General features: G+C 38.5%; 1 protein-coding gene across 12 annotated transcripts in view; it reads left to right on the top strand.

Annotated features, from left to right (window-relative positions):
* The window catches only part of PIAS2 (protein inhibitor of activated STAT 2), a 101,184-nt gene that overhangs the window by 54,344 nt on the left and 23,358 nt on the right, over positions 1-23,482 (top strand). For all 12 annotated transcript variants that reach the window (XM_045042210.1, XM_045042207.1, XM_045042212.1 and 9 more), the window contains 5 exons: positions 781-831; positions 954-1,044; positions 11,335-11,469; positions 13,865-13,970; positions 15,338-15,411. In XM_045042210.1, coding sequence (XP_044898145.1) covers positions 781-831; positions 954-1,044; positions 11,335-11,469; positions 13,865-13,970; positions 15,338-15,411 — 457 coding nt within the window. The remainder of the gene's footprint in view (positions 1-780; positions 832-953; positions 1,045-11,334; positions 11,470-13,864; positions 13,971-15,337; positions 15,412-23,482) is intronic.

The raw sequence follows: 23,482 nt of genomic DNA, 5'->3' as shown, positions 1-23,482 counted from the left end.
ATTGGATATTTGATTATAAAGTTGCTGCGGTACAGAGATGCCAAGGCTCTAGGCATTTGTTCTCCGTTTTGCTTCTATATAAGAATCACCTGCTGTAAAAACTAATGGTCAGTCTAGGGGCTCCTGGGTGGCTCAGTCGGTTGAGCGTCCGATTTCGGCTCAGGTCATGATCTCATGGTTCGTGGGTTTGAGCCCTGTGTTGGGCTCTGTGCAGACAGCTCAGAGCCTGGAGCCTGCTTCGGATTCTGTGTCTCCCTCTCTATCTCTGCCCCTCCCCAGCTTGCACTCTGTCCCTCTCTGTCTCAAAAATAAACAAAAATTAAAAAAAAAACAAACAAACTAATGTTCAGTCTGTATTGCAGACAATAGACTATCTGGTGAATGGGTCTATATAGTTAAAAAAAAAATCACATGATTAAAATGGTCAGCCAGGGTTAAGAACCATTATAAACAAACAGCTAAATTTATTAAACTCTTTTAGAACTGAGGGTGCTCCTTCTCATGTTAACCAAATCTGTTGCCTGTTGCAATAAACACTGTATCATGAGAAGTTCCTGTGAATTGAAAATACCTTAAAATTGCTGTAAGGACATGACCAAATGTTAAGTGAATGATGGTTGTCATCACAACAGTGTTTTGATTAAGGCTTGTGCTGTTGGTAGGGTATTGTTCCTCTTCAGAGATAAGAATAAAAATACTAATAATGCTTTCTTTCTGGTAAGAATGTTTTGCGAATTCTTGTTTTACCTTCTTAACCCAGTTTCTTTCTCTTTCCAACAGGGATTTTTTGCCAGGTGGTAGGAGAGATTATACAGTCCAGGTTCAGCTGAGGTGAGTTTGAAGGTTTCTGTTAATTTTATACTTGCTAACTATGTGCATATAGTCCTGAATTTGAAAATACATAAGCATGTTTGGGTATACTCTTTAATAAGAATTCTTTTTTCTTAATGCAGACTTTGCCTGGCAGAGACAAGTTGCCCTCAAGAAGACAACTATCCCAATAGTCTATGTATAAAAGTAAATGGGAAGCTGTTTCCTTTGCCTGTAAGTTTCTTTTTTATTTACCAGGCTTGTGTGTAAGTTTAGTCTAAATACAAGGCGTAGAATCAGTGACAACTCAGCACCATTGAACAGTCTTACTCTCCAGGTTAAATACTGTTTTCCATTAGAGGGATTCATGACTCCTTGAAGAAATGGCTGATTCCAGGTCTAGGGGAGTTGGAAAAGGTGAGCCTAGAATGTCTTGTGCCAGGAAGCAGGGAAGCTGTGAATGACTCTTAGGATTGTATCAAATGGCATAATAGGACATGACTTGCATATAAAGGGCAGCATGTTGTGGTAGTTGTCTGACTGAGCTGGGCCTACTCCATGGATGAGATGGTGAAAGGCAGAGGCTGCTGAGAGCGACCGAACATGGAGATCAAGGGTTCCAGGTTTGGGCTTTGGGGAATGGATGAAGTGGTATTTGATTGACAATCCATTGTTTAAGCAGTGAAGCTCTATATGGGCGTCAGCACTTAGGGGAGACACACACACACACACACACACACACACACACACACACACACACACACACAGAGTGGGAACAGCCTGTTTCTGGCCTGATAGATAACTCTAGACTCTTTAAATCCTGTTAGTCAGATCTAAAAATAACACTTAATTGTTGAACTTGATTGTGTATCTGTCTTCTCTAAGGCTTTGAATAAGCCAGTGAATCAGTGCAGCTGTTCAGTAAAGCCATAATCAGAAAAGTAGGAGAGCATGGCCTGTTTGTCAGGCACTACCAAGTGGAGGTGTATTTAACTGAGGATGTGCTGTGAGAACACTGATTCCACCAGTATGCTAAGTTGCCATTCCAGCACAGCAGAAACCATCGTGACTACAGAGAAGGAGTTAGGGGAGCTGTTTAGCATCCCTGCTGAGCACTCAGACTTGGCTCTGGAGTAGACGATAGAAGCAGCACTCGTGAATAGCTAAGCAGGCCGGACAACATGGTCCAGGACTCTGGGCTCTACCAGAGCCAGATGATGGTATTTGTGCCCCCAAAGTGAAGCTAGCCCATGACCAAAGCCAGTCCTTGTAGTCAAAGATCTGACTTGGTCGTCAGGAGTCCCATTTGTCTCCTCACAGCTTGTGGGTTTAGAGACCTGAGAGGTACCTAAGAGTTTGAGCAACACTGCACTGTTGCTGCCTGACTCCTTTTGAAAGATATCCGTGGGTCTGAGAGCATGGAGATTGTCCTTTGGGGATGAGAGGGGAAATTACAGAGGCTGAGGAGGTGTGGTCAGGAGGAATGCTTACATGGCCTCTGGCATGTTCAAAACCCAGGTGAGACATTTTGCTTCTCGGGTTGTTGGCAGTCAGCCACAGTGGATTCTCAGGAGCTGTCTTTTATCTGGATCGATCATACAAAGATCTGAACTAAGGAAAGAAGCAGTTTTACTTGGAGCTGAAGGATGCCGGTGGGTGGCCAGATGTGTGGCAGAGAAATTCTGAGAAAATCACAGATTGTGGAACCCCTTGTGCACACTTTCCATGGCTGTTCATATCCAGTTTTCTTTGTTTGGGGTGTGTTAAAATCTCTTTGACCCTTGACTTTCATTGCTATTTTAACTCTGTCACCACCCCTGAAGAAAGAGCTAACTGTGAAGATCTTTTTGGTGTCTATGAGACCTACCTTGAAGACGTGTCCAGTATATGACTATGCCAGTGATGTGGGCTATCTGAAATGTGTGAGGTTCTGTGGAAACTCTGGCTTTGCTGCAGAAAATATGGTGGGTGCACACACCAGTTCCACAAAATACTCCAAATACAGCAGTGTTATGCTTTGGAATGATGTCCTCATCCATGAGATCTGCAGCACCATTATGGAACTCTGAGTATCTCTGAATTTGTCACTCTTTCAGTCCTTTTGAGAGAGAAGAAATTAGGCAGTGGAGTACTTTCTCTGGTGCAGTGTTACTCAGTTACTGCTGGTTTCTTTCCCGAAGCACCAGCTAACCCTTCAGTACTTACATGAGGCTGTTTGTGAACAGATCAGTTACTGTGTGATGAATCTGGCCTTCCCCTCTGGAGCGAGGGCCCTGCAGCAGCTCCCTGAGTACTTGTGAAGGAGGTGAAGAAGTGGAGTGTTAGGACAAAGGCAAAGACAGATTTTAAAAACAAAGCAGTGGGAGCTTGGGGATGGGTAGGGGGGGCTTTTTTTGACCCTGATAGGGCCATCCCTGAAATCAAATGCCAGCCTCTCCCAAAGAGGCTTTTCAGCCCTGTGAACTTCTGTGAACGACTGACATAAATTTATATGCAACTGATAGAAAACTCCTCAAACCCTCTCTTGATCCACAAGTGTTATTGATGGAGGTAATGAAATATGGAGCGTTTACTGGCACGAAGCAGGTTTATGAAAATCATGTTGAGTATACTGCAGCCTCAGAAGAGGAAACTCCAGTGACCTTGTGGGAATTAATATATTGAGCTCTTCACCACCATGAAGATCCTCAGGGACTTTGTTCCAGTTATAAGAAACATTGACAGGTCTCAGAGAAGTTTAATATGTGGTCCTTGCCTGTGATCCTAGTTTATTGCATAGCAAATCCTAGAGGAATAAGCTTGACACAGTCATGGAATTTCCCATGAGAACTGTGAATATATTTGAATTTGTGTCCTGGAACAAATTCCTCTGTGTAGACCTTACTGCAGCACTCAGTCATTATGGAACCATGATACTGCGTGTACAGGGAGACAACCGAATGAGAAAGGGTATAACCTTGATAATAGCATCGTGTCCCTAGATTCTTAAGGGTCTAATAGTGATGAAAGCAGTTTCTGTGCGGTTTTACCCATGTCATGATAACAAGTTTTAGGAGACGCCTTCATGCATTGATTTTCCAGATTACCTTGATACAGGGACAGCAGTAAGCAGCTCATAGCAGGACTTGTGGAATGACAAGTGCAGCATGGGCAGACACAAATGAAGTGGTCTCTGAGAGTATTCCCCTCACCCTATCTTTGACTTCCAGACTGACAGCAAGATGAGAACATTTTATGTTTTTAAGGACAGAAGGGGTGGGGAGGGAAAGATCCTCCTTGCTTATTAGAGTTATCGTGAGAGACTGAATTATTTTTCTTTTTAAACAGATTTTGAGAAATTTCTGTTATTCTGTGGAGCTGTAAGGTTGGGGGGTCGTAGAAGTGGATTGACAGTGGGAGTATTACTTGGAAAGATTTTGTAGAATGGCGAGGACGTGTGCTACAATTCAGCTGACAAAAATCAAATATTTCCTCTTGGTGCAGTCAGAATTCTTCTCAGTGCTAGGCCTCTTATCCTAATATATTCATTTCTGTGTTCATGGATTTCTTTTTTCTGATACATGTTTTTTTTCCTGTATGTATTAGTCATGCAGATGGTCTGCCTCACAGTAAATGTGGAAGTAAAGTCAGCATTTTCTTTTTTTTATTTATTTAATTTATTTTATTTATTTATTTTTTTCAACGTTTATTTATTTTTGGGACAGAGAGAGACAGAGCATGAACAGGGGAGGGGCAGAGAGAGAGGGAGACACAGAATTGGAAACAGGCTCCAGGCTCTGAGCCATCAGCCCAGAGCCTGACGCGGGGCTCGAACTCCCGGACCGCGAGATCGTGACCTGGCTGAAGTCGGACGCTTGACCGACTGCGCCACCCAGGCGCCCAGCATTTTCTTCTTTTAAACATATACCTCCGTCCCCCAATTTGAAGAGGTTCTTTGGCCTTAAGATGGGATAATGTTGGCATCTAAAAACTACTACAGTGGACTCAAAACCATCACATACATGATCAAGTTTATAATTATGCTGAAATAAACTGCTGGAGTTGCACCAATTCATTATTCTGAAATTGGTAAAGGCAGAGAGTCATTGATTTCAGGGTAACCCAATATTGACATGGTCGAGTTTTTTAAGGAAAAATTTTAATATAAGCAAAGGGAATAATGGATGAGAAAACTGTTCTTTTCAAATCTCTAATTATATAATCACTCTAGGTAACCATCAATGGATGCTAAAACCATTAGGTCAAAGCTTGATGGGGGAATGTTACTGTGGAGGGATCGGCTGACATGAGCTGAATTCCTGTTCAATCTTGGCATCCCTGAAAATGGGGCAAACTTGCTTCATGATGTGGTGCAATGGAAAGTATGTAGCACTCCCCTTGAAGTTTTGTGTCTGAATCTGATTTGAATCTTAATCTAATCAAGTCTGCATAGCTGATTACCAGCTTAAAACGTATACAGGAGATAGAACAACAGAACTTTGTACCATGAGGAAGCAATATGCCTCATTTAGAAGGTAAGGTCATTCTTCAGGTCAAAAGTCCTGGTAACTCCGGGGGCACCTGGGTGGCGCAGTCGGTTAAGCGTCCGACTTCAGCCAGGTCACGATCTCGCCGTCCGTGAGTTCGAGCCCGTGAGTTCGAGTTCTGATGGCCCAGAGCCTGGAGCCTGTTTCCGATTCTGTGTCTCCCTCTCTCTCTGACCCTCCCCCATTCATGCTCTGTCTCTCTCTGTCCCAAAAATAAATAAACGTTGAAAACAAAAATTAAAAAAAAAAAGTCCTGGTAACTCCAACAGAAAATGACATTGGAAAAGAAGAAGCGAGGGTGGGGGAGAATAAAATTTATTCTTTAGTGTGTATATATATGTATGTGTATGTGTGTGTGTGTGTGTATATATATGTATATACACACACACACACATACACATACATATATATACACACACACACATATATATACATGTATATATACATATATATGTAGATGTACATATATATACACACACACATACACATACATACATTATTCTTTAGTGTATACATACACACACACACACATATATATAGTATATATGGACTATATATAGTATATATGGATATATATATAGTATATGTGGATATGTATGTGTATATATATATATGTATATATATATATATGTGGGCACACACACACACACACATATAAATAAAGGAGACTTTAGAGACAGCTAAGCATAGTGTGAGGCTTGGAATCTGAATCAGTGGATTCAGAACCTACTGAGGTTTGGATTCTGAATCAGACTGTAAAAGGACATCTTGTATACCAGGCTGTATATGGATAAAATGATATGTATGGGATTTGCTTTAAAATAATCTGGGATGGGAGTATTAAAGTATTGAATTGAGTGATGGGTATATAGGAATTCATTATACTTTTTTCTCTATTTTTGTATGTTTGAAATGTTCAATAATAAAACCATTTGGAGCAGTTGGGAAATTTGAATATAGACTGGATATTAGGTAGTTTTTAAGAATTGAAGTTAATTTTGTAAGGTTGTGATTTTATTTTGAAAGACATTATTAAAGATGTGTATAAAAGTATGGATCAAGTGGCATGTCTAGAATAAATGTGTATATGGGTGGGGTGTGTATTTTTGGGTGGGCTGCGGGTGGAGCCAGAGTCAAATGAAGCAAGATTGGCAACATGTTGATAATTATTGAAGCTAGTTGGTGGGTACTTCCTGTTCTCTCTACTTTTGTGTATGCTTGAAAACACTTTTTTTAAAGTTTATTTATTTTGAGAGAGACAGACACTGCAAAAGGGGGAGGGACAGAGAGAGAGGGAAACAGAATCCCAAGCAGGCCCTGCACTCAGCGTGGAGCCTGATGCGGGGCTCAAACTCATGAAACCATGAGGTCATGACCTGAGCTGAAACCAAGAATTGGATGCTTAAGTGACTGAGCCACCCAGGCGCCCCTTGACAATTTTTATAATGCAGTAAAAAAGTAAATCTTTGTTGGTAGTTTTAAGGTAGTGGTAGTAGTAGTAATTAGAAAATGTCAGGGAGGAGCTCCCGGGTGGCTCAGTCAGTTGAGCGTCCAACTTCAGCTTAGGTCATGATCTCATGGTCAGTGAGTTCCAGCCCCGAGTGGGGCTCTGTGCTGATGGCTCAGAGCCCGGACCCTGCTTCACATTCTGTGTCTCCTCTCTCTCTGCCCCTCCCATGCTCAACCTCTCTCTCCTTCTCTCTCTCTCTCTCTCTCTCTCTCTCTCTCTCTCTCTCTCTCTCTCTCTCTCTCTCAAAGAACAATAAACATTAAAACTTTTTTTTCAATTAAAAAAAAATAAGAAAATATAGGGGGAAATGGTAAAGGAACAACACCATCAACTTTTGTCCCAGTTACCAGTCAGGTAGGATGTCATACAGCACAGCACGGAAAGTTTTTGAATCTTTTATTGGAATATTAGGTTGACACTAACAGACTATCTTTTACTGGCTCTCTGGCAGCCCTTTTTAAGAAAGCTTTTAAACTTGTTCCAGAGGTCCCCTGTCAAAAGAACTTAATTTTATTTTTGCTTTAGCTGTGGAAGATTGTTAGAAATATATTAAAGCTACACATTTATATTCTAGAAAATTGCAATTATATAACCTGTTCTCGGTAACCAGGTAATTGATGATTGAGTGGAGGTGATGCTAATGCTCAGAAGAAGAGAAGTTAACAGGTAACTCAGAACTACCAATGAAATCAAACTGGTCAGGTGGGATGGAGAATACATTTAAAATGCTTTAGGTGGCTAAGACTAGTACCATAATTGATTTTGCATTTGCAGACAACCTCATTTTTAAAGTCTCTTACTCTCCCTGCTCTTGGTGTTCTCTTCCTGTGTCATACTGACTTAAAGCTGTTGCTCGGTGTCTCAGATTCCAGTTTACAGAGTTGACTGTTTAGCAAGTTCGTGTGTTATTTTTATCATCTTGGCAGACCCTGTACCATTGTTTTATTTGGTTAACCTACCAGTGGACATACCAGAAGACCAAATTAACTTCCAGGCCAGAAACAGACAAAACAGGTTTCGTTCAGAATTACCCAGATCTTGGTGTTGATATTCCTTATACTGTTTGCTCATTGAACCAATTCCTAGAGTCTCTTTATAAGGGAATGATTTTTTGTTTGTTTTATTTCACTTGAACAACTTTAGATGGGCATAACCTTTCTACATACATGTACACAGGCACACACACACACAGTTCTCTTTTCCATAGTATAAATGGCTGTTAAGTTATTCTCTTTGACTTTCTTCTCCCCTTCTCAAACTGTTTTTAGTGATTTTCAGAGTCTTGATGCAAGTTGTAGATTGCAAGTTAGGTGAATTCCCACTTAATAATTACTATCCTATCTCCTATGAGGCAGTGAAGGATGTCCCCTAATTGTGTAATACCACCAATACTATATTTCATTGTTTCTAACATGCATATTTCAACATCACCAAAACCCAGAGGTATCTTACAATTGCCGATTACCAGGTGGCAGCTGTAATGTATTGTCATTGCCTATACTTGTGCAGCCTTGATGTTGTTCCTGTGGCATGACTGGTTAGCTAGCCTCTTTGGGTGTTTTAGCCAATAAATGATTTAAGAACATTTTAAGGAAGGTTCATGAATCCTGGTTGTTGTTTGAAAACCTTTGATCAGTACATTGTCATAAGATCCAGACTGTATCAGCATTAACACATGCAGCTGATTTAAGGGTGTCAGTGACCTTCAGGGAAATCTGAGAGACGCTAGTGGAATGGAATATAGTTTTAAGGAATACTTTTATCTCCAGAGCTCTTGGTGGTGTATTGGGAGATACCTTGAAACATATGCATTGATAACTGAGTGAAAAGTCCTTCAGAAGATTCTTCAGTATATTTAAAAGGAATACGTTAGCCAATTCATTTTGCTTATATTTCTTTGCTGTGCATGCAGAAATAAGTAGTAATATACTAGACTGTGTCACTAACTTTGTATTTTTTTCTTCTCAGTGGTACATAGTTAAATTACATACCAAGATATGGTATTTGCTTTTTTTTTTAAATACATAGATGTTTTCACAGCTAAGAAATTTTATTTTATTTTATTTTATTTTATTTTATTTTATTTTATTTTATTTTATTTTATTTTATCATTTATTTTAATTTTTTTAGGGAGTGCCTGTGGCTCGCATGAGTGGGGGAGGGGCAGAGGGAGAAGAAGAGGGAGAATCTTAGGCAGGCTCCACTCTGGGCATGGAGCCTGGTGTTGGGGCTCAATATCACAACCCTGGGATCGTGACCTGAGCTGAAATCAAGTGTCAGACACTTAACCGATGAGCCACCCAGAAATTTTAATTTTCTAAAAAATATATTAGTTTACTTTTTTTTTCTTCAATATATGAAATTTATTGTCAAATTGGTTTCCATACAACACCCAGTGCTCATCCCAAAAGGTGCCCTCCTCAATACCCATCACCCACCCTCCCCTCCCTCCCACCCCCCATCAACCCTCAGTTTGTTCTCAGTTTTTAAGAGTCTTTTATGCTTTGGCTCTCTCCCACTCTAACCTCTTTTTTTTTTTTTCCTTCCCCACCCCCATGGGTTTCTGTTAAGTTTCTCAGGATCCACATAAGAGTGAAAACATATGGTATCTGTCTTTCTCTGTATGGCTTATTTCACTAGTTTACTTTTGAAAATTACAAACTGAAAACTCTTTTGGTAATTGAGAATTGGGTGTAATGTGAATCAAAAATGAGTACACTTGCTATTTAAAACAAATACTAACTGAAAAAAGTAGAATAAAGCTTAAATTCCAGTGTTAGAGTCATCAAGCTAGTTTAATGTCAATTGAAATAATGATTATTCTTTGTCAACATGATCTGGTTTCAAAGATGACCGTTTCTTTTCTACTGGAGAGAAGGCAGTGGAGAGCTTTTTTCTTATTCATAAGACTTTAGTAATTCCTTTGAAATTCATTAATTTGTTCCTTTTTTCCCCACAAACTACAACAAATATATATTATTATTTTTTTAATTTTATTGTTTTAAAATTTTAATTCCAGTATAATTAACATACAGTGTTACATTAGTTTCAGGTGTATAATATAGTGATTGCACAGTTCTACACATTGCTCACTGCTCATCATGATAAGTGTTCTCTTTAATCCCTACCGGTTATTTCACCCATCCTCCATACCCATCTGGTGGCCGTCAGTTTGTTCTCTATAGTTAGGAATCTGTTTCTTGGTCTGTTTTTTGTCCCTTATTTGTTTTGTTTCTTAAATTCCACATACGAGTGAAATCATATGGTATTTGTCTTTCTCTGACTTAACTTCACTTAGCATTGTATTTTCTAGCTCCATCCATGTTGCAAATGGCAAGATTTCATTTTTTTATGGCTGAATTTAAAAATGTACATATATACCACCTCTTCTTCATCCATCCATTCATCTGTTGATGGACATTTGGGCTATTTCCATAATTTGGCTATTATGGACAGTGCTGCAATAAATATAGGGGTGCATATATCTTTTTGAGTTAGTGTTTTTGCATTCTTTGGATAGATACCTAGTTCTCTTTTTCATTTTTGGAGGAACCTTCACACTGTTTTCCACAGTGGCCGCACCAGTTTTCATTCCCACCAGCAGTTTGCACAAGGGTTCCTTTTTCTCCACATCCTTGCCAGCACTTGTTTCTTGTGTTTTCAATTTTAGCCATTTTGACAGGTGTGAGGTGATACACCTCATTGTGGTTTTGACTTGCATTTTCCTGATGTTGAGTGATGCTGAACATCTTTTCATGTGTCTATTGGCCATGTGTATGTTGTCTTTGGAGAAATGTCTGTTCATGTCTTGCCCGGTTTTTATTTGGATTCTTTGGGGTTTTTTTTTTTTTTTTAGTGTTGAGTTGTTTACGTTCTTTATAGATCTTGGATCCTAACCCTTTATCAGATATATCGTTTGCAACTGTCGTTCATTCAGTAGGTTGTCTTTAAATTTTGTTGATTGTTTCCTTTGCTGGGCAGAAGCTTTTTATTTTTATGTAGTCCTAGTAGTTTATTTTTGCATTAATTTGTTCTTTAATTCCCAGACTTTGTTTTCCCTCTTTCCCATCCCCAGTATTTGAATGCATTTTTTTTTTAAGTTTATTTTTCTATTTTGAGAGAGACAGAGCGAGCAAGCGAGCAGGGGAGGGACAGAGATAGAGGGAGAGAGAGAATCCCAAGCAGGCTCTGCACTGTCATCACAGAGCCCAGTGCGGGGCTCTAACTCTTGAAGCATGAGATCAGAACCTGAGCTGAAGTCGGACACTCAGCTGACTGAGCCACCCAGGTGCCTCAAAATATAACGTTTTTAAGAAGATCATTTTCCTCTTTTGGGTTGGTGAACTTAGGATGACAACTGTATGATTTCCAGGATAAGAAAAGAATAACTTAGTATAAGTGAAATCAGGCAAATCTGTATCTGTCTTGGAGAAGATGTTTGATCCCCTGCAGAGAATATAAAATTGTTTTTCTTTCTTACGGTTCTAGGGCTATGCACCACCACCTAAAAATGGGATTGAACAGAAGCGCCCTGGACGCCCTTTGAATATTACATCTTTAGTTAGGTTATCTTCAGCTGTGCCAAACCAGATTTCCATTTCGTGGGCATCAGAAATCGGAAAGGTAAAGACTCTCTTCTGGGTAGCCTGAAAGGGATCTCACTATGAGCTGATTTGTTTTTTCTTAGCTCATGCTACTAGCTCTAACTTGTCGGTTTTCTGATTGTAATCTCCAAGAAGCAGTCATTTTCAGTTTGGGGTGGAGATGTAGAGATTCTCAAGGTTAAAAAGTTTAAGGTTTCCTGAATGCCATCTCTTTATTTTCTTGGAAAAGAAGTGAATGTAATTACAGTATTTCTTAAGGAAATTGTTTAATCACGGTTGTGTTTGTGTGTTTAAGTGGTGTTCTAAGAAACTGGAAACTTTGGATGATGTTATATATTTATGAAGGGGAACAAAGCTTTATCAGGCTTTGAGGAAAATGTTTAAATGCGCTCATGTTGTGGTTGGAAATAATCCATTCCAAGCTTTACATGAACAGCTTCCTCAGATAACATGGTGAAAAATACATTATTTTTTCATAATGTAGCTGTCCCTTCCCTAACGTGCATTTGGGAACGGGAGTTAATTTGTCAAAGTTTTTCTTAGAAGAAAGCCAATATTGGGTTCATTTAAAGATTTGCTCAAGGCCATGTATGAAGTGGTCTCTTCTTCCAGAATTAGAACTTTGAAACTCTGGATTTGAAGTGTTAATTCACATCCCTGAATTATGAAAATACATTATTTTTTCAATACGTTTATGTTTGAACCTGGCTTTCTACTAATTCTTAGTCTCAAAATGTGTTATATCATTTATGGGGTACTGACTAATACAACATGGGATTTCTATTTTAGAACTATTTGTTTATATTTAGAAATAATAGAATGGCAAAAGAGATTTCAGTTAATTTCTGAACATCAACTTTAATTTTGCTGTTTCATAGAGGTAAAGGGTAATATTCCTATTATATGGATGGAGAAATCGAGTCCTATGTTTATAGCAGGAATTTTGTGGTTGTGTCACCAAGGCAGTTGCAGAGCTGGTCATAAAGAATATTTTGTATTAATATTTGGACTATAAAAATATTACTGTCTCTTTAATGATTGTTTTTTTGAGCTTTCATATTTGAATTGTTACTGTTCACTTGTCTTTATTATCATAGGGCACTGATTCCTAATATTTTTCATTTTCACAAACTGAATGTGTAATGTAGTAAAGCATTGGATAAGGATTCAGAAAATTTTGGCTTAGTCCCAAGTTGGCCCTTGTTTGATTTTAGCAAAGTTGCTTAATTTCCTGAGGCCTACTTAACGAATAAGTAAAATCTTGAGAATGGGTGTTGTATGCAAGGAACGTTGTTAAATGAGCAAGTATTAAGGCTTTAAAGCTTAGGAGAAGGATTCGAATAGAAGAGTATATCTTTTTGAAGTAATTATTAACTTGCAGATTTTTGAGTAAATGATTGTAGACATGGAAGACCTGGAAGGGTTTTTTTGCCACATAATGGGAATAATATTCTTTCCTTATAATTAAAATGATTAATTGACTTAAAACCTGCACACTATATTGGGTACTCCTCAGATACTTAAAAGGACTGTTGCAGAACATTAAAAATAATATTTAAAATACTTGTTTTGGTAACTATTAAAAGTATTCCATTTATTGTAGAATCAATTGAATGAATATATGTAGTTAAATTGCAAGAGATTTTTAGTATGTAGGTAAAATTATATTTCATCTCTTCATAGCTCTATAAATAGCTAACGAAGGTTCCTTTGTGCCAGATCCTAGAGGTATGGGATTGGATGCTTTTTTTTTTTCTGGGCTTGTCTTTTTGATTTTTATCGTTTCTCCGTGCGTCTTATTTACTACAGTAGCTGTCCCTTCCCTAATGTGCATTTGGGAACAGGAGTTAATTTGTCAGAGTTTTTCTTAGAGGAAAGCTAATACTGGGTTCATTTAAAGATTTGCTCAAGGCCATGTATGAAGTGGTTTCTTCTTTCAGAATTGGAACTTTGAAACTCTGGATTTGAAGTGTTAATTCACATCCCTGGTGTTTGAACTTTTTTTCTGCAGTGGAACCTGTTCTTTAGTGAAAATATTCTGACAGTTCCAATACATAAAAACAGAACAATTTTAGTTAGAAGTAGGCATGAGAGGGTACATTCTCATTCATATCATCATTGCCCCTAAGATAGCAGTTTTGCTAAATTAGAAACACAGTTTGAAAACTACTGATATATGTTATCTTTCACATGGATGTTTTAAAGGGTTAAGTGATTTAGAAATACCTTTAATATGATTGAGTTTTTGTCTTCTGTAAAATAGCTGAGTTGATTTTTTTTTCCCTTCCCAGTCATTGACCTTCCTGTGAAAGTTATCTTGAATGTTATTTTTAGCAACCAGAATTTTTAGACAAGTATTTTTTGTAAATAGGCTATTATCTCTTGTCTTTAATACAGATTATCTTTCTTTGTAGAATTACTCCATGTCTGTATATCTTGTACGACAGCTCACGTCAGCCATGTTATTACAGAGATTAAAAATGAAAGGTATTAGAAACCCTGATCATTCCAGAGCACTAAGTAAGTAATGTTTGTAAGACTAAGCATATGAGATGCTTTAATGGGGAGGAAAAAAAAAAGCAAGCCTCACATATACATCAATACAGGAATAATTGGGAAGAATTATTAGAAACTTGAAATGAATTTTGAGTTAAAAGTATTCTAAGAACAGAGCCCTCTAACGTGCAAAACCATTCTCTTAGAAATCACTCCCAGTGCATCAATTTTAAAATCCCAACTAGTCTGATTTGGGGGTTTTTCATGAAAATTTATTTAGGTAAATGTCAGGTTGGTGGTAATTTGGATGTATACATTGACTTGCAAATAGAAATGCAAGTCTTCAGAACCTCCAGTGTGTAATAGAATGTACCTTTTAAAAATTTCTAAATAAGAGGCTCTTTTTGCAGAAGAATGTTGCTAACTATCAACAGTATTTGCCTTCTCAGATGCTTTGTTTTATGTAATAATCGAGAAAAAAGTCTAACCCAAACTGTAAATAATTCAGTTCAGTAACTTAATTCAATTGAACAGACATTTTCCTGGGAAAGAGAATATTTTCCCTCAAATTACCTTCCATACCAACTGAATGAACCGGAAAGGAAAAGAGGATCTACAGATTGAAAAGGGAGCCACGTAGGGCTGTTGAAATGATGTTGGTTTCTTGTACTTAAACCATCCTCATCTCCTGAAATGACACAGTATCCATCTTCCTGCCTGGAGCGGGAAGCCAGAGAAGCCCGTAGTTCTTGCTTGCCCTGTTCGGATTCATCGGCCTCCATTGCCTGATGTATTCTCAGGATGGTGTTGAGAATTAGGCACCTAAAGGCCACACGTATAATTGTTAGCTTGTGTATACAGTACCTTGTATCCATCACCTGGTCAATAAAATTGCAGAGACATTCCACATCCATTGTAGTTTTCAGTTGTCAAAGGACGTGTAAGAATATTGTGCCCCTTCTTTTTACAAATACTCCCTAATAAAGTTACGAGTATGTGTGAGGAAAGCGTTAAAGCCCAGAGTACTGCTGGTTTCCAAGTGCCTTTCCTAACCGTTGGATTGTTCTGAAGCCTTAAGCAGCTTTCTGTTTTTGAAACTCTTCCTTACCTGCAATTTTACTTTTAAAAGGAAACTTAAAAATTCAGTTAAACATGTGATCTAGAGTTTGCAAGTTTGTAATGCTTAAACCTGATACTGGAAGTAGGATTGTGTTTTCAGTATGTTAATCCTTAATGTTTCGGGGGTTTTTATGTTTTTATAGTTGGTTGACCTATTGGAAATGTTTGGGAAACGTATCAACAATAAGATGATAATGTATTTCTATAATTCTGTTCATAATTATTACAGTTCGTTGAAAAAATTTTTAAATTCTTTTTCTTTCTTTTTAAAGTTAAAGAAAAACTTACTGCAGATCCTGACAGTGAAATTGCTACAACTAGCCTCCGGGTATCCTTGATGTGCCCTGTAAGTAACGCAGCAAGACATTCTGGGGTGTTTCGCTTTCTATGAATTACTAATTTTCCTATAAAAGTAAGTGTGGGACGAATGATATATTATGATAGAATTCTGAACTTTTGTTGTTTTTCCATTCAGGAAGTTTAATGATTAAGCATTATAATTCTAAAGAATGCAGACATTGTTTAAAGCACTAACTGAACAAGAAGACACCTAAAAGATTGTATCAAAGAGGGAAGAGAGCTTTATTTAGTAGGTTCAAAATAATCTGTCAGAGTTTTTTGCTCTAGACCATCCACAGCTAACAGTAAACGTATGTAGAGAGTTGGCTCCTTTTATCGGAATGTAAACAGTATTGAAAAGTAGCAGTAAAATTACCAGTACCTGATAATGCTGATTGATAGTTCTGGTTTAATGAGTTAGAATGTGTGAGATTCTTAATCTATAATATACTTCAGAGTTGCACAATAATTTTTGTTTTCTTGAGAGAGCCCACACACATGAGTGGGGGAGGCACAGAGGGTGGGTGAGAGGGAAAGGGAGAGGGAGGGAGAATCTTAAGTAGGCTCCCCACCCAGTGCAGAGTCTGACATGGGACTCTATCCCACCACCCCTGGGATCATGACCTGAGACGCAACCAAGAGTCAGACGGTCAACCGACTGAATCACCCAGGCACCCCAGTTGCACGATAATTTTTATATCTCTTTACATAGAGGCTAGGGGTAGAAATCAGTCAGGAACATTCAGATTCTCCTATGTGCTTGGTACTGAGCTAATTTCGGGAGAAAATACTGAGGACTTGATAGGAAGTTGTCAGAAAGTGAAGAGTCTAGTTTGAGAGATAAAGCTAACTCGTACTTACCGCATGTAATCTTGCTAATAGAGTACCAAAGAGATGGGAGGGGTCAGGAATAGTGAATGACAGTTTCTTTAAAATCAGTACTGTTGGAGGGGACCCTTTCCAGATGTGAGGAACTTTATGAGAAAAGTCCTGGAATCAGGAGTGTAGTTTTGGGAGCAACTCATGACCAGCCACCATTGTGAGAAATGTACAATATTTTACATGGAGAGAGAATTGTGTCAGAGGGAGGGGGAGAGAAGGGAATACTTTGTTGAGTTCCTATCATATGGTCCTTAATTTAACTGTCTTAGCAAAACTTTGCGGATGAGAAAACTAAGGCTACAAGAGGTTGGCTAACCCAAATCACACAGTTAGTAGTAGAACAAGGATAAAAATTTTGATCTTCTGACATTATTCCAGTTCTCAGAACAACATGCCATAATGCCAGACTGGGCTGACATATATTCTGGTTATAAGTCCACCTCTCTATCACCCTGGAAAGTGGTGTTTATAGATATCTTTCTTTCTGAATTTATTTTTTAAATTATCATTAACTTGAACTAACTTAGCTTTATTGAAAAGGAGTAGAATTGCATGAAATTGGGATTGCTTAGAAATTGGGACTCTCTGGTTATTAGACCCAGAGAGAATGTCTGCAGTCTCAGGAGAGGGGGGGAACACAACCCATGCCCCGATGGGGAGGCAGAGGCCCTGTAGGGCTTGTGTTTGGACCCGGGACCTCCTCTTCTACTTATAAGCTGTGTGCAGACCTTGCGGCACAAGTTCTTCTGTCTTCACATTACCCTTTCCTCCCTCTTGTGTTAAAATTGATACTAAATTGAAACACAGGAAATTGTCATTCTGTTAGTCAAAAACAGTTGAATATTGACAGTTCTTTATGGTTTAACACTAGTACATCAAGTAAATGTTAATTGCTGGCTATATTCTAGGCATAGTCGCTATATGGGAAGGGAGTTCATGTTACCTTTATTGTTTTCTTTTTAATTTGTCTGCAGCATTTAAAAAATGTTTGTTTATTTTAAGAGAGAGAGCGAGTGAGTGAGCAGGGGAGGGGCAGAGAGAGAGGGAGAGAGAGAATGCCAAGCAGGTGGTGCACTGTCAGCACAGAGCCCAATGCAGAGCTTGAACTCATGAACCGTGGGATCACGACCTGATCGGATATCAAGAGTCAGAGGCTTAACTGACTGAGCCACCCAGGTGCCCTGTATTATTTTTATGCTTTAGTAGCAGAATGTTCGGTCAGGAAGAAAGTGCTTCGATACAGCTTACCTGAGGAGTTCTAACAGTTGCGTGATGCCATTTTCTGTCTTATTTTCTTGGCATTTGTTTTTTATTCTTTTAATTTGTTTCCTTTTTTTTTTCTTCAAACACTGTGCCATTCTGTATGAGAACAACCAAAACAAAACACAATAGCCCAACATACTAATGGATTCTCAGATTTTCAAAATAGTGAAGGTGGTATATCAGAGTGGTTAGGATTCCTTCTGTATAAGAATAGGGAGCAGTTTCTTTTCAGTAAAGCTGACTGTGTTTAAGAACATTAACATTTCAATTTTTTAAAGAGATGAAGTAACAAGATCCTGCTTTAAGTTTATTAAATACTCTCTTTCTCTGCTGACAAGTGAAACAAGTCTGTTCCTTGGACTGTCTTTTGAGCTTAAGTATTCATCCTACCTGGTTTGTTCAGCACTAAGAAAAGCATGAATGGTTCTTTTCAGGCTGTGGTAGTGGTAACATGAAGTTGAAGCTAACTGTAGGATATGATGCATATTAATTAAAACACCAAACAGGTGTTTCGATCAAATGAAACGAATGACAGTCGTTTTTGAGGAAGAGACAGTACTGGTATTAGTTGAAGAAAGCAGAAAAGAGTGCAGCTAGCTGGCTGTGGAACTAACACAGGATGTGGTGCACTGGTAGGAAATAGAGAAGCACAGAATGGATCGTAGGCATTTGGAGGGATAAGAGGTGAACCCTGGGATTGGAGGCAAAAATGAGAGAAAATGATAGCTTTAAGGTAGTGGAAGAGATGTTAGTTATATTTCACAGTATGTTTATAAAATGATTCAGAGTAGACATGAATCTGGATAGTGGGGAGCACAGTCCAACGCCTCTCTCCTTGGGACCTACAAAAGGTAATTTTACAGTCATTATTGAAGGCGGGATCTGATTGAGTGTGTGTAATTATATTTCTGAACACAGTGAATTTTACACAGGACTTGTATCGTAGTGATAGCAGCTAGTGATTTTCAGTCTGTCCTGCAGACATGGGCTGGGTGGCTGGGGGATAAAAAACGAAGCTAGGTTTGATTTTATCTCTTAAGATTCTGACTCATATATAGCTTGGGACCACTGATTTGGGCCATTTTTTACTTATACACATTCTTTATTAATTTAGATAGATACTGATTAGATTATAGTAGAGTGAAAATCAATTTAGACACTCTGCTTAACATTTTACCCTGGTACTTATTTAAAAAAAATTTTTTTTTAAATGTTTATTTTTGAGAGAGATTCAATGTTTATTTTTGAGAGAACAGGAGCAAAGAAGGGCAGAGAGAGAGAGAGAGAGAGAGAGATACATAGAAACCAGAGCAGGCTCCAGGCTCTGAGCTGTCAGCACAGAGCCTGACGCTCGAACAACCCAGGAACCGTGAGAGGATGGCCTGAGCCGAAGTCAGATGCTTAACCGACTGAGCCACCCAGGCACCCCGTACCCTGATACTTATTTTTTTTTTTTAAACATTTTTTTAAGGTTTATTTATTTTTGAGACAGAGAGAGACAGAGTATGAACGGGGGAGGGTCAGAGAGAGAAGGAGACACAGAATCTGAAACAGGCTCCAGGCTCTGAGCCATCAGCACAGATGCCTGACGCGGGGCTTGAACTCATGAACTGTGAGATCAGGACCTGAGCTGAAGTCAGACGCTTAACTGACTGGGCCACCCAGGCGCCCCAGCCTGATTCTTATTTTTAAATGTTTGTTTATTATGTTGAGAGAGCATGAGTGAGGGAAGGGGAGAGAGAGAGAATCCTAAGCAGGCTCTGTGCTGACAGCACAGAGCCTGACATGGGACTCAAACCCATGAACCATGAGATCATGACTGGAGCTGAAATCAGGAGTTGGACGCTCAGCTGACTGAGCCAACCACACACCCCTTACCCTGATATTTATAGCAGCATTATGTGGAAATGGCCCATGTGTCCATTGACTGATAAATGGATAAAAAATGTGGGGGGTGTGTACACACACACACACACACACACACACACACACACACACACACACTGGAATATTACTCAGCCATAAAAGGAAAGAAATCTCTCCATGTGCAACAACATGGATGGAGCTAGAGCATTAATGCTGAGCAAAGTAAGTCAGAGAAACAAATACCATATGATCTCACTCATGTGGAATTTAAGAAACAAATGAGCAAAGGGGCAAAAAGAGAGGCAAACCAAGAAACAGACCCTTTTTTTCTTTTTCATGTTTTTATTTAAATTCTAGTTAGTTAATATATAATGTAATATTGGTTTCAGGAGTAGAATTAAGTGATTCATTACTTATAATACCAAATGCTCACCATAACAAGAGCTCTCCTTAATACCTATCACCCATTTATCCCATCCCCCATCAACCCTCAGTTCTCTATTGTGAAGAGTCTCTAATGGTTTGCTTCTCTCTTTTTTCTTTCCCATATGTTCATCTGTTTTATTTCTTAAATTCCACATGTGAGTGGAATCCTATGGTATTTGTCTTTCTGACTTATTTCACTTAGCGTAATATACTCTGGCTTCATCCACGTCGTTGCAGATGGTGAGATTTCATTCTTTGGATGGCTGAGTAATATTCCCTTGTGTATATACCACATTTCCTCTATCCATTCGTTAGTCGATGGACATTTGGGCTCTTTCCATAGTTTGGGTATTGTTGATAATGCTTCTATAAGCATCAGGGTGCATGTACCCCTTTGAATCTGTATTTTTGTATACTTTGGGTAAATACCCAGGAGTGTAGTTGCTGGATCATAAGGTGATTATGTTTTGAACTTTTTGAGGAACCTCCATACCATTTTCCAGAGTGGTTGCACCAGTTTGCATTCACACCAGTGTAAGAGGGTTCCTCATTCTCCACATCCTCGCTAGCATCTGTTGAGAAACAGACTTAAAAAAAAAAAAAAAAGGTTTTATTTATTTTTGAGAAAGAGAGCACAAACAGAAGAGGGGCAGAGAGAGAGGGGACAGAGGATCCGAAGCAGGGTCTGCACTGAGAGCAGTGAGCCAAGTGTGGGGCTCGAACTTACCGTGAGATCATGACTTGAGTTGAAGTCGGACACTCAACCGACTGAGCCACCCAGGTGCCCCAAGAAACAGACTCTTCACTACAGAGAACAAACTGATGGTTAACAGAAAGGAGGTGGGTGGAGGATGGGAGAAATAGATGATGGGTATTAAGGAGTGTATTTGATATGGTGAGCACTGGGTATTGTATGAAACTGTTGAGTCACTGCATTGTATACCTGAAACTAATATTGCACTGTTAACTGGCATTTAAAACTTAAAAATTTTTACAAATCAAAAAAAGTGTTGAATTGGTTGGGAACCATTTCATTCATAAAACAGCACCATCATCTGACTAAATAGAATATTTTATTTTGTTATTTTTTTATTAGAGACATGTGCTAGTGGGGAGAGGGGCAGATGGGGAGAGAGGGAAAGAGAATCTTAAGCAGGCTCCACACTTAGTGTGGAGCCCCATGCGGGGCTTAGTCCCATGACTTTGGGATCATTATCTGAGCCGAAATCAAGAGTCAGGTGGTCAACCGACTGAACCTCCCAGGTGCCCGTTATCCATCAGACATCTGACCAAATAGAATTTAACACATTCACAATTTCTTTTACTAACACACCATGATCAGTATTAGGAAATTGATCACATTTGGCCAGATGGTAACAAAGGCCTTTTTAACTTGGGAAATGCTCATTAACTCTTGAGAGACGGTAGAGTAGGATTAAATTTAGGATCATTAACTTCCACAGCAGTGAATGTTTTCAGTTCTGTATGTTGTGGAAATTCTGAGGCAGTGACAGGAGAAATGAAAATGGCACTGAAGAAGATAAAAAGCAAATTCTCAAAGTGTGACCCAGAGATACTTGGGGTCTCCTGAAACTTTTCGAAGAAGTTCACGAAGTCAAAGCTATTTTTATAATAATACCAGGACACAGTTTGTCCTTTTTCTGCTCTCATTCTGTCCTGAGTAGACAGTGGTGGTTAACAAGGGTCAGCTGATGGTGGTGTAGTGTGTACTTGTGTATTCTTGTTTTAAAAATGTCTGCTTTAATTTCTATAGTAAATATTGATTAATATATACATAAAAATTATTTGAGATTCTCGATTTTTAAGAGAGTAAAAGGATTCTGAGGCCAAAAGTTCAAGAACTAGTAGCCAAAAAAAACATAGTAGGCCAAGTTGGAGCATTATTTTAAAGGAATAAATTATGAAAGTTGACAATTAATACCTACTTTATTGTAAAAGTATTCAGATAAAAAATTTTTAATTGCTTAAGTCTGTTACTCAGAAGTAACATTATTACTAATGGTATGAAATACATCTTTCTAGATTTAACTTTATTGTTCATAATCATGCATGTTTGGTGGAAAAAATTGTGCCGCATGCACGATTCTGTGCTTTACTTTTTTAAAATTAACAGTATATCTTAAAAATTAATGTGTAGATGTATCTTATTTTAGTCACTGTAGGTATTTTGTTGATTGGGTATGGTGTAAATTACTTGTTCAACCTTTTTAAAAAAAAAAAAAAAAAAAAAGCAATGATGAAAAATTCCTAAATAAAACACTAGCTACTAGAATCCAGTACTTTAAGAAGAATCCAGTATTTTAAAAGAATAATATGTGATAACAAAGGGATGCCTCTTAGGAATGCAATGGTTTGATTTTAGAAAATCTATTAAAATTATTTATATTAATAATTGAAAGGTGGGAGGGAACCCCTGTGATCATCTCATTAGGTGCTAAATCCATTCCTAACAGAACAAAAACTGTTAGCAAAATTGGGAAGGATAGATAATTAAAAACCGAGAACCAGGACCATGTATGATGTAAAAACTAGGAGGGTTCTCATGGAAGTGAAAAACATTTGGGTTTGTGTTCTAGCTCCAGCCACTGTGTCTCAGTGAGTGTGGTGTTTGTAGTCTCATGTAGCCTTAGCATCTTCATTTCAAAAGCATTAATATAGGTACTACTCTTTCTGGAGTCATAGGGTTGTTATGAAACTTATGTGAAATTTCTGTAAAACTCCTTAGCACACAGTAAGATTCTACATCACTTAAGGGATAATTTGTTATTAAAGGAAGGGAAAACATAGCAAGTATAAGAAGAGAAATTGCCTATTTTAGTTCTATTCTCACTTTTTTCCTGCCTTAAATAATGAGCTGTTTGTGCTACATACTTGGACGAATCACGGTAACTTCTAAGATCCCGTTTAGAATTCTAGTTAGACCTCAGATGGAGTCAGCACAGTGATCAGGAGTATAGACTCTGGAGCCAGGGCTGCTTGGTTCACATATTGGCCCTGCCACTTTCTGACTTTGCAATGGTCGTCATTACTTACCCTCTTTGTGCCTCAGTGTTCTCAGGGGCGGATGATAATATAGATGGATCATGTAGCACACTTGTTAGGTTTAAAAGCTCACTAGGATTAATAAATATACTCAACGTTGCACTTCGCGTGTAAGTAGAACTGTGCAAACATTAGTTATGGCTGTGATGATGGCTTGGCTACAATATTTTCTTTTTAATTACAGAATAACCAAATGTTCATTTTAGGAGAAAGAAATAAGAGGTAAACCAAAAGGGAAAAAAAAACAAACAGGAACATTCTAAAAATCCTACCCCTCAGGCAAAGTTAACGATGTAATTTTGCTGTGAATTCTTCTGGACTTTAGAGGGCATATGAAGAAGTCCTTCCTTCCTCCCTTTTCTCCCCTTTGTTCCCTTTGCCACTGTCCCCAACTTTTTCCATTTGTTGTACCATCTGGTCAACAAATACTGCGCATATGCTGTGTGCCAGGTACTGTGCTGTGACACTTGGATTATAGTGGTGAACAGTGACGTGGACCTTGTCCTTGTGGAGTTTAGAGTCCATAGTGGGAGAAACACATTTTCTGTCAGAATAACAGAGAGCTGGTCATAAACTGA

Source organism: Felis catus, chromosome D3, assembly GCF_018350175.1.
Source record: "Felis catus isolate Fca126 chromosome D3, F.catus_Fca126_mat1.0, whole genome shotgun sequence".
Lineage (NCBI taxonomy): Eukaryota > Metazoa > Chordata > Mammalia > Carnivora > Felidae > Felis > Felis catus.
The sequence above is the reverse complement of the archived record's forward strand: the minus strand, read 5'-3'. Positions and strand labels throughout refer to the sequence as shown.